At 31.8% G+C, this 12,013-nt stretch overlaps 1 protein-coding gene across 3 annotated transcripts in view; it reads left to right on the top strand.

Annotated features, from left to right (window-relative positions):
* The window catches only part of LOC134706909 (integrin alpha-8-like), a 70,759-nt gene that overhangs the window by 47,742 nt on the left and 11,004 nt on the right, over positions 1-12,013 (top strand). For all 3 annotated transcript variants that reach the window (XM_063566267.1, XM_063566268.1, XM_063566269.1), the window contains 9 exons: positions 814-859; positions 1,510-1,620; positions 2,536-2,743; positions 3,140-3,307; positions 4,720-4,787; positions 7,046-7,190; positions 8,628-8,720; positions 9,243-9,322; positions 10,043-10,132. In XM_063566267.1, coding sequence (XP_063422337.1) covers positions 814-859; positions 1,510-1,620; positions 2,536-2,743; positions 3,140-3,307; positions 4,720-4,787; positions 7,046-7,190; positions 8,628-8,720; positions 9,243-9,322; positions 10,043-10,132 — 1,009 coding nt within the window. The remainder of the gene's footprint in view (positions 1-813; positions 860-1,509; positions 1,621-2,535; positions 2,744-3,139; positions 3,308-4,719; positions 4,788-7,045; positions 7,191-8,627; positions 8,721-9,242; positions 9,323-10,042; positions 10,133-12,013) is intronic.

The raw sequence follows: 12,013 nt of genomic DNA, 5'->3' as shown, positions 1-12,013 counted from the left end.
ATACTCCAAAATTATTTCGAATTTTATGTGTACAACATCATATGTAAGCCCCACAAAACGGTTTGAATGAATTATTTCCTCCTTGAAGTCCTTCATGACAATAAAATCTTGAAAGAAACAAAATTGCTATAAAAAGTCTGAGTAGTGAATTCAAATAAAATAAATCCAACATTGTATGCACAATGACACCAAAAGATTTAAAACATTGCTAATAATAATCCAAAATGAGAATCTTGAAGGGTCATGTGAAGAAAAGAACAACATATCCCTCTGAAAATTTAAACTGTAAACACATGAGCAGCTATTTCTTGTTTCACTGGCAGCTGGACAATACTATGTATAAGGGTTAGAATTTTAAAGAAGCATTTTGGTGTAAAAACAGTTTAAATTTTCAAACAAAGTAAAAAAATGTAATACATATTTATTTTAATCTTTTACTGAGTTAGAATTTTAGGTAAAAAATAGACAAATCATATATATCAGGGATTTAAAACAATGAAAACCAAAACTATTTTCTTCCCTATCAATTTTTAATAGAATAATCCTAGGTAAGAAAATCTTCAGGAAAAAAGCATGCTGAAACTTTGGGTTAGGTGAATAAAAATCTGTACAGGTAGAATCAAGGTATATTTAAATCTAACAATACCAACTGGTCAATTTAAATGTCCCTATTGTGTTGACAATTTTTAAAACAGGTTGAGCTATAGGTAAAATTTTACAGTAACACCTATGGGCAACTCACTGTAAAATAATTCAAATCTTAAGAAATTGATAAGTTGGGTCATTGTAACTGTAAATATGATTTACTTTCAGATTTATTAGTTGGGGCGTATGAATCACAGGCAGCACTTCAATTGTGGTAAGTTTATAGAGTTATTTAGTTATATAATAGGGGTATGTTTTATGAAAAGAAAAAGAATCTTTTAGTAATAAAATAACTAGCTTTGGAACTGTAGCTCATAGGTCCTTATGTTATTTTTTGATTATTTGCGGACCATAGTCATCTTTGTCAGAGAGAAACACATGTTCACTACAGTTGTTGTATGCTCTATAGTCAAGTTGTCATCTCTTTGACACATTCACCATTTCCGTTCTCAATTTTATCATAATTCTAATGTATGATCAAGAAGTTAATTTCAATTTTATAGTTAATTAGGTAAAGTGAGAATTACTTTTATGTCAGTAAGAGAAACTGTTTTAAATTATTTCACCAATCTCTGGGAAAGGGAAAACTTATACAACTTTTTTTACCCCTATAGAAATGTTTTGCTTGAGAGTAAGTAGTTAAAATAGCTTCAAGATGTTGGTTGAATTTAATTTGAGTGTTTACAAACTGAGAAAAGTAAATACTTTTATGAGCTTATCAGAGACAATGTGAGAAATGACTAGTACAAGTGAAAGTTGTGGCCTAGTTACACAATTATTTTCAATGCTGTCATTTAAAAACATGTAATAAAAAACTTTCATATGAATTTCATATAATATATAATCTGAATATGATTTTTTAAGGGCAAGACCAATAGTAAGAGTTGCTGCCAGTGTACAACTTCAACCCCAAACTATTGATTTGGAACAACAAAAGACTTGCCCAGTTACATGGAGTGATGCTAAAGTTCTGTGGTAAGTCATATCCCTTTATTGATATCTAGGGAGGTTTTTACACACAAAATGGTGTTAACACTAACTGGGAAAGATTGTGTCCATAAATAGATGTGTTTTTATAGATTATCGTTGATCATCTCAACGAGATTGATTTTCTCGCTTGAGCTGGTACAGCGAAAGTGAGAAAAGCAATCGAGTTGAGATGACCAATGATAATCTGTTTATCGCTATTTTACCTATGACGACGTTGTCAATTTCATGTCAATTTCGTTAGCAAGGCCACATGGCCTCCTTAGTTTCTAGCGATAATTTTTCCATCTCAAGCGAGTAGCATGATATGAAAATTATCACAAAAAAAGATCAAAGGAAAAATGCACAAAATAGCGATAAAAATGTTTATTACACAAAGAGCAGTTGGTAGTAAATTGTTGAAAATATTTGTCATAATAAACCATTTTTAAAGTATCCCAGAGAAAGATAGATACAACTTGTGATTCTGTGAATATCTTTATCTCAACAAAATACATCTCAGATATGTGTACAAGCAATTAACCTGCTTGGAATAAAACAATCTAAGAGTAGTAGATATGTTCAAATTTTAATGCACAAAAAACAACTAATTTCAAAAAGTATTATTACAAAAAAGTTGAAGTTGATAAGATATTTACAAATACATTGTGTACATGTATTCTGCAAAACTCAAAGTTTCAATCTTCAAAATATTAAGAGAATTCAGTGGGCAAACCATGTACACTTCAATAAAGGAAACAGATGGAAAGATACATGCAGGAAAAAATCAATACCCCCTCTTTTTCTTACCAGGGGATGGGGAAATAAAAACAATAAAACATGTCTTATATTTATGAATTCAATTTGCATAGTTTAAAACTACTGTAATTGGTTTTAATATTTAACTATTTAATTTTATTTTAGTTTCAATGTGGGAACTTGTGTGAAGTATAATGGCCTTGGTGTTTCTGAACGACTTATGTTTGACCTTTCATGGGAGTTTGATTCACTGAAGAAAACCAACAAAAGAGTTTTTCTTTTGGCATCCCAGTTGTCAGAGGAAATGCTTTTAGATAAAGAATTAGAAAGAAATAAAACGTTTTGTCACAATTCTTTTGTCTATATAAAAAATGTAAGTAGCTGATTTGTCTTTTAATTGGTTCAGGGGATGCATGAAGAGGAACTTTTATTATAAAACCTTTCATGGTTTAATTTAATTTTGTTTTGTTTGTACATATTAGAATTTTTAACCTCTGCATAACTGACAATTGTGTTATTTTCAACTGAATTTTAATCTGTTAAATTGTTTTACGGAGGGAAAAAGGGATTATGCAAGTATTTTATGCATGCAAATTTGCTGGAATTTTATATTGTTTGGAAAAACAAGCTAAATAAATCACTCAGCTCAAATAATTGACAAACTTTTTCTTCACATAAATGAAAATCTTCATTACCTGTAAAAGAAACATGCTTCTTGTTACCAACATTTAAACATAGGAAGATATTAATCAACCATATTTTATTTCAGGCGAACTCGATCAGGGACAAGCTGACACCAATCCAAGTGAATTTTAATTTTAAATTAGCCAAAGATGATATAAATGATGTTTTAGGTGGAAGGAAGAAGAGGCAGGCTTTAGATTTCCAACTAGAACCTGTATTAGACCAGTACACTCCTACCCTAGTTAAAGCTGAGGTATTTATAACTATATTAACTCCTAGTCTAGAGACTGTAGAAAGCTGAGGTATTTTAAATAAAGGTTTTATTCCCACTCAAAACTGTAGGCTGAGGTATTTTATAATATATTGACACCCAGAATCAGTTATCTTTTACTTCATTGACGTAAGAACCATAACCACTGATTAAAAACACTAAAACAATTTGCCCTAATCCCGACCACAAGCTATGTTGCAATCAGAATTTTTATTCAAACCTCACTTAAAGGGTCAACTCTATTGAGCAGTTGCCTTTGATACTTCCCAAGAATGACTCCTTAATTATGTTTGACAATATAAATCAGGCTATAGTTTTGAAGATTAGCTTATACCATATAGCAGGTTATGTTTCACGGGTGTAAAATTTCACGATTATCATTTAATAAGGTATACGAAATATTTTGGAAGATTCTAAACTTTTATCAATACCTCTGCATGTGCACTTTGCAATTGGCTGAATTTATGTTGGCGAAATATGCGAAAATTTACACTCCATGAAAAATTACCCGCAATACGGTATATTATGACTGAAACTTACCATAGTCAATTCATGAGGGAATAGTGATTATGTCTAAAGGATGAACTAGTTTATGCCTATTTTGGACTCGATTCATGATTGCGACGGCCCTCCATTTTTGTTTATCCATACTGCCCTTTATAGTTTTTCAAAACTGCCCAGCTGAAAGGTTGACAGCAGGAAGTTTGATGTTACAATTAATTCTTGGTCCTTATATTTTTCTACCAGTGATAGAAGTATTTACTTCTATATAAGTATTCAAAAGTAAACTTTGGCAGTAAACTTTGGCAAATTTACTGCTCTTTGGAACAGCCTTAAGTGGTAAAAACTGAGAAAAAAAAAAAAAACTTGGAAAAATAGGCAAATTCAGGTGGGATGGGAGTACTGGCTTGCTAGTACATTAAAAGTGTATATAATAGATATTAACTTTGATCCTAAATGCATCCATTTTAAAATCAGAAGCACAAGGAGGTTAAAATTGTCAGATTAGTGTAGGTTGTAACAACCAGTAAACTTGCCAGATTAGTATAGGTTGGTAACAAGTAAACTTGCCAGATTAGTGTAGGTTGGTAACAACAAGTAAAATTGCCAGATTAGTGTAGGTTGGTTGTAACAACCAGTAAACTTGCCAGATTAGTGTAGGTTGGTAACAACAAGTAAAATTGCCAGATTAGTGTAGATTAGTAACAACCAGAAATCTTGGAAATTTATGATTTGACTGATAAGATTATGTAAAAGTGTGATTTTGTAAGCAGTAACATGTTATTTCCTAGTTATTTTGCTAACAGAAGCAAGACTACTATTTGAATACAGGTTATATATAAAGTGCTGTATTTTGAAAATGAATTTATATTTGTATCTTTCATATATTTTAGGCTAATATTTTGAAAAATTGTGGTCCAGATGAAGTGTGTATTCCTGATCTCTCAGTATTACCCTACTCGTAAGTCTTTGTGATTGTTATACAATATCTCATATATTAGAGGGAAAAGTTATAGGGATAAACATCAATGATTGTACACTGTAGGCTAACTGTAGTCATTAGTACATGTATCTCTGTTTCCAAGGCTGCCAATTTTGACCTGACACCAATTTTTGGTTAAAGTCCTTGTACCGTTATGAATAACAGAAAATTAACATATTGTGCATTATGCATGTTTCAAGAATTACCTTCAATACATGTCATATGGTTAAGACCAACAGTTTGCAATGCTAAAATTTATATAATATTTTGAAACCCAATAAATTGAAAGTTAAAAAACAGAAAACCATACCAATTAAGGTCAACCTGCTTTAAGTAGGTGCTACCTTAGCCTAAAGTACAATTTCATCGATGAAACATACAATTCTTTTTTAAACACTGTGGATTCATTTATTTTCAAAGGTACCAATTTTCATGAATTCAGGAAAACGTGCATGTTTGTGGGTATTTGATTTTGTGGTTTTGTAGAAAGCTGCACACATTGAAAATTTGTCATTTTTTTTAACATTTAATTTTTGTTGTTTACGTGTACCCACGAAATCCATGAAAATTGGTATCTTACAAAAAATAATGATTCCAAGTAATTCTAATATCTCGTTGACATAGTTTAGACAAAGTTTGAAAATATTTTATATTATGCAAAATTTCATATCAATTTTTTGTGCTGTTCCTTATAATAACATCAGAGAACCTGTTCCTTATTTGTTATGTCATTATAGTTCTTGGGCTGAGGAAATTTTTAGAAAATTGTAATTGTCTACATTGATATATCTATATATGTGCAAATGCATGTTTCTCCTTTTGTCTTTTTTTATATAGAAAAGACCATTGTTTTTTTCTCTTTGATTTTTCTTGTTGAAGGCCTTACTTTGACCTATAATTATTTACTTTTTATACATTGTGAATTGGACCGAAGGTTGCCTCATTTGCTTTCATACCTTTTTAGCTCACCTGGCCCGAAGGGCCAAGTGAGCTTATGCCATCACTTTGCGTCCGTCATCGTCCGTCGTCTGTCGTCGTAAACTATTTCAAGAATCTTCTCCTCTGAAACTACCAGGCCAAATACTTCCAAACTTTAAATGAATGTTCCTTAGGGTATCTAGTTTATAAATTGTATCCAAAGTTTTGATCTATCAACAAACATGGTCACCATTGCTAAAAATAGAACATAGGGGTCAAATGCAGTTTTTGGCTTATATCTCAAAAACGAAAGCATTTAGAGCAAATCTGACAGGGGTAAAAATGTTCATTAGGTCAAGAGCTATCAGCTCTGAAATTTTCAGATGAATCAAACAACCCATTGTTGGGTTGCTGCCACTTAATTGGTAATTTTAAGGAAATTTTGCAGTTTTTGGTCATTATCTTGAATATTATTATAGATAAAGATAAACTGTAAACAGCAAAAATGATCAGCAAAGTAAGATCTACTAATAAGTTTTTTATGACCAAAATTGTCAATTGACCCCTTAAGGGGTTATTGTCCTTTAATGACAATTTTTCACAATTGGTTCAACATATTTTTGGCTTATATCTCAAAAACTCCAGCATTTAGAGCAAATAAGACAAGAAGTTAAAGTATTTATTAGGTCAAGGTCTACCTGTCCTGAAATTTTCAGCCGAATTGGGTAACTGGTTTTTCAGGTATAATGCCCCTGAATTGATGATTTTAAAGAAATTTTGCAGTTTTTGGTTATTATCTTAAATAATATTATAGATACAGATAAACTGTTAATAGCAAAAATGTTAAGCAAAGTAAGATCTACAATTAAGTCAATTTGACCAAAATTTTCAATTGATCCCTGAAGGAGTTATTGCCCTTTAAAGACTTTTTTCACAATTTGTTCATCATGTTGACTTACTTTAAAAAATCTTCTCCTATGAAACTGCTGTATCAATTTCAGCCAAACTTAGGCTAAATGAGTTTCAGAGTATGTAGTATAAATTTTATATTTTATTTCCTTGTATGTCAAGAAACATAGCTCCTATGGCTAAAATAGAACATAGGAGAAAATGATTTTTGTTTTGCTTTTGAAGAAAATAGGACGATTCAAAGAACATTTAAATAAATTGAAAAGCCAAAATAATCATTGATGAGAGATTTAACCAAAAAAATTAAGGTGAGCGATTCAGGCTCTTGAGAGCCTCTTGTTATTATACATTATTACTTGGATGGAGAGTGGTCTCATTTGCACTCATACTAATTTATTTATTTGTTTTAGATTAACAAACCGTGTAATAATGGGCAATACAAACAGCATAGATATCATTGTTAACATTGCCAATAGAGGAGAGGATGCCTATGAGACTTATCTTTATATAGATCTACCTAAAGGTGTAGAGTATAATGGAATAAGGAACCAGAAAGTAAGTACATTTTAAAGTTATTATAAAAAAAAGTTTTCGTCCAACCTGACATTTAAGTAAAGATTATACTACTGCAACGAGTGTGATACGATATTTATCCACTGGAGACAGTTAAATTTTCAAATTTAAATGATGAGGCGCGCCAAGTTGTTAGAAATGTCTGAGGGAATGTATTTTGTTGGTTTATTCCCGATTGTCCCAATTTTTTAAATTTTAGAGTTCTGATTGTCCCACATGAAAAGTTCTGATTGTCCCACATTATTTTAGTAAGAAGTAGGTGTTAATATAAGAAAGTTTTATAAAATTTTATTGCTTTCTTGTGTCAAATTGACCATTTTGTTAATTTTTAAATTTTCTCTTTTTTTAAAAACACAAATCTTATTATTTCAGCTACTTTTTTTTTTATAAATGATTGAAAAAAAAAATATTTGAGAAATTTGAAAGAAAAATAAATATATGGGACGCACATGCTTCTGGTAAAATCATTTCGTCTACCCCTACTATTTTCTCAAAATTTGCTGCTGTCTAGAATTTTTCCAGATCAGCCTTTCCAAAAATCACTGTTAAAGGGTGTTTTTCGAATTTTCCCATTGTTTTTGCAGTCAACAGGACTCTTCGCCAATAATAAAGAAGAGCCAGACTTCCATAAGAAATAAAAAGATGTGGTATGATTGCCAATGAGACAACTCTCCAAAATGAACCAAATGACACAGAAATTAACAACTATAGGTCACCATACGGCCTTCAACAACGAGCAAATCCCATACCACATAGCTACAAAAGGCCCCAAAATTAATGTAAAACATTTCAAACGAAAAAATTTATGGCATAATTTATGTACAAAATAATGAATGAAAAAAATTTGTTACACTGCAACAAACGACAACCACTGACTTACAGGCTCCTGGCTTGGGACATCACCACAACAAAGACACTAAGTACAGATATGAGAGAACTCGCAGTACTGACCGCTAGTTCAAAGTCAATCAAAAATAATTTAAAAAAAATATTCATCTTAGACTAAAATGTTTTTAATTTTTGAAAAGACTTCATATTATATTATATGATACTTCAATTGTACCTTCTATGAGCAAAATAAAATATGTAAATATTATTATTTGTTCTTATTTTGTTCATATTTTATAAGTTACATTGATCATTTTGATTAACTTACTGCAACATGCTATGAAAACAAATTAATCACTAAAGAAACAGTTCCCAATTGTCCCACATTTAAACTTCCCAATTGTCCCACAAACATATTCCCGATTGTCCCACAAAATTTCATTACCTTTTTACCTGTAATTTCATAAAGTGGGACAATCGGGAAGACACCATTTTGTTCTGTTTCATAACTCTTTATTCTTTAAACAAATAAAGTTTGTGACATTAATCCACTTTTAATGAACATAAATAGTTGAATGTATTTTATTTCAGAATGCTCCAATCTGTGAATGGTTAGGATTAAATAATGCATCATACAATTTGGTCAACTGTTCTATTGGTAATCCATTCCAAGCAAACAGAAAGGTAATTATTCTAAGAAATTAGGAACTTATGCATTTTAATAATAACACTACATCACTAGAATTCTTTAGTTTGATTGGTAGACAACAATCACACGTCATTCAAAAATTAATCATGATATCAAAATGAAATATTACATTTGTAATGACATGTACTTCACCGAAAAAAAAAGATGCACAGGTAAATGAAAGAAAAAACATGAGAAAACTTTTTTTGTTGTCTCAGCATAAAAATGAAATTTTAAGATATCATTATTTTACTCTTTCTGCAGTTTGATAGGGTTTTAAAAGTGTTTGATGCACACATTTTTAGAATGTAGCGCTTCTGCTAGTCATACAAAATGTGCTTTGGTCACCACTTTTACACCCAATAAAATTACAAAAAGAAACATTCATATCTTAAATGACAGATCTCTTTAAGTTGGTGATTGATTGCTCAACTTTTTTTATGACATATAGACAAATGATAGAAAATTGCGATTGTTTATGTTTATTTTAACTCTGATGAGAATTTTCTATATTTCAGACTAATTTTACAGTGAGGGTGTACCCAACCAAAGTAGATGGTTTATCTAAAGACTTAGTATTTTCGTTCAGAATAAACAGGTAACTATATATTTTATAACTTTTAAGTTGTAAGGAATTAATACACTGTATGGTCATTAAATATAATTCAATGTGTCATGTGTGTTTAGTACAAGAGAAAAAAGTTGCTACTTAGGATACTGTATTGAAAGCAATATCCATATCAGAAAAGACATAAATCTGAATAATTTGTATCCTAATATCTGGCAGACAATCTGAACTTTTAGTTTATTTATTCAAGGACTTACAGGTTTTATTATAATACCCCCTGCTTACTTAAGTGGGCTGTATATAGTGATCTAGGAGTCTGTCCATTCTTTTGTCTGGCCATTTGTTGGGTCTCCTGTCCAACTTCTCCTGACCAGTAACAGAATTTTGTAAAACATTCACAGAATCTTGCTCAAATGTTGTATGTATGCGCTTCCTATTTCTTTTCTTCATCTTAATGAACTATTAAACAATTATTGCACCAGAAAACCTGTGATGATTAACAAGTACAGAGATGATAACTTGTAGAAAAAATCTATATAATCTGGCATCAAAGTTTGTATTTTGAAAACATGATCTGTGAGAGTAATACTTGTTTAGATTTAAATGCACTCTATAGAAATATAAGTTTGTAGAATATTTTTTTTTTCTATGTTGTATTTACTTAAGTTCAAGTATTAGATTAAAATCAGTTTTTTTTTTTCATGTGACTTCATTGAAAATTTCACCTTCAGAAATATACATTTTTTTTAGCACTAATCCAGAGAATAAATTGAATCTGACAGACAATCAATATGACATTAATATACTGCTGCAACAGTCTTCTAACCTAATTATGAGTGGGTAAGTCAAACTCCTACAACAGTCTTCTAACCTAATTATGAGTGGGTAAGTCAAACTCCTACAACAGTCTTCTAACCTTACTATGAGTGGGTAAGTCAAACTTCTACAACAGTCTTCTAACCTAACTATGAGTGGGTAAGTCAAACTCCTACAACAGTCTTCTAACCTTACTATGAGTGGGTAAGTCAAACTTCTACAACAGTCTTCTAACCTAACTATGAGTGAGTAAGTCAAACTCCTACAACAGTCTTCTAACCTAACTATGAGTGGGTAAGTCAAACTCCTACAACAGTCTTCTAACCTAATTATGAGTGGGTAAGTCAAACTTCTACAACAGTCTTCTAACCTAACTATGAGTGGGTAAGTCAAACTCCTACAACAGTCTTCTAACCTTACTATGAGTGGGTAAGTCAAACTTCTACAACAGTCTTCTAACCTAACTATGAGTGAGTAAGTCAAACTCCTACAACAGTCTTCTAACTTAACTATGAGTGGGTAAGTCAAACCCCTACAACAGTCTTCTAACCTAATTATGAGTGGGTAAGTCAAACTTCTACAACAGTCTTCTAACCTAACTATGAGTGGGTAAGTCAAACTTCTACAACAGGGTTCTAACCTAACTATGAGTGAGTAAGTCAAACTTCTACAACAGGGTTCTAACTTAACTATGAGTGGGTAAGTCAAACTCCTACAACAGTCTTCTAACCTAATTATGAGTGGGTAAGTCAAACTTCTACAACAGTCTTCTAACCTAACTATGAGTGGGTAAGTCAAACTTCTACAACAGGGTTCTAACCTAACTATGAGTGAGTAAGTCAAACTTCTACAACAGGGTTCTAACCTAACTATGAGTGAGTAAGTCAAACTCCTACAACAGTCTTCTAACCTAATTATGAGTGGGTAAGTCAAACTTCTACAACAGGGTTCTAACCTAACTATGAGTGAGTAAGTCAAACTCCTACAACAGGCTTCTAACCTAACTTTGAGTGGGTAAGTCAAACTCCTACAACAGTCTTCTAACCTAACTATGAGTGGGTAAGTCAAACTCCTACAACAGTCTTCTAACCTAACTATGAGTGGGTAAGTCAAACTCCTACAACAGTCTTCTAACCTAACTATGAGTGGGTAAGTCAAACTCCTACAACAGTCTTCTAACCTAACTATGAGTGGGTAAGTCAAACTCCTACAACAGTCTTCTAACCTAATTATGAGTGGGTAAGTCAAACTTCTACAACAGTCTTCTAACCTAATTATGAGTGGGTAAGTCAAACTCCTACAACAGTCTTCTAACCTAACTATGAGTGGGTAAGTCGAACTTCTACAACAGTCTTCTAACCTAACTATGAGTGGGTAAGTCAAACTCCTACAACAGTCTTCTAACCTAACTATGAGTGGGTAAGTCAAACTCCTACAACAGTCTTCTAACCTAACTATGAGTGGGTAAGTCAAACTCCTACAACAGTCTTCTAACCTAATTATGAGTGGGTAAGTCAAACTTCTACAACAGTCTTCTAACCTAACTATGAGTGGGTAAGTCAAACTTCTACAACAGGGTTCTAACCTAACTATGAGTGAGTAAGTCAAACTTCTACAACAGGGTTCTAACCTAACTATGAGTGAGTAAGTCAAACTCCTACAACAGTCTTCTAACCTAATTATGAGTGGGTAAGTCAAACTTCTACAACAGGGTTCTAACCTAACTATGAGTGAGTAAGTCAAACTCCTACAACAGGCTTCTAACCTAACTTTGAGTGGGTAAGTCAAACTCCTACAACAGTCTTCTAACCTAACTATGAGTGGGTAAGTCAAACTCCTACAACAGTCTTCTAACCTAACTATGAGTGGGTAAGTCAAACTCCTACAACAGTCTTCTAACCTAAT

The sequence above is a fragment of the Mytilus trossulus genome, chromosome 2, assembly GCF_036588685.1.
Source record: "Mytilus trossulus isolate FHL-02 chromosome 2, PNRI_Mtr1.1.1.hap1, whole genome shotgun sequence".
Classification (NCBI taxonomy): domain Eukaryota; kingdom Metazoa; phylum Mollusca; class Bivalvia; order Mytilida; family Mytilidae; genus Mytilus; species Mytilus trossulus.
This window is presented reverse-complemented; position numbering and strand designations above follow the sequence as displayed.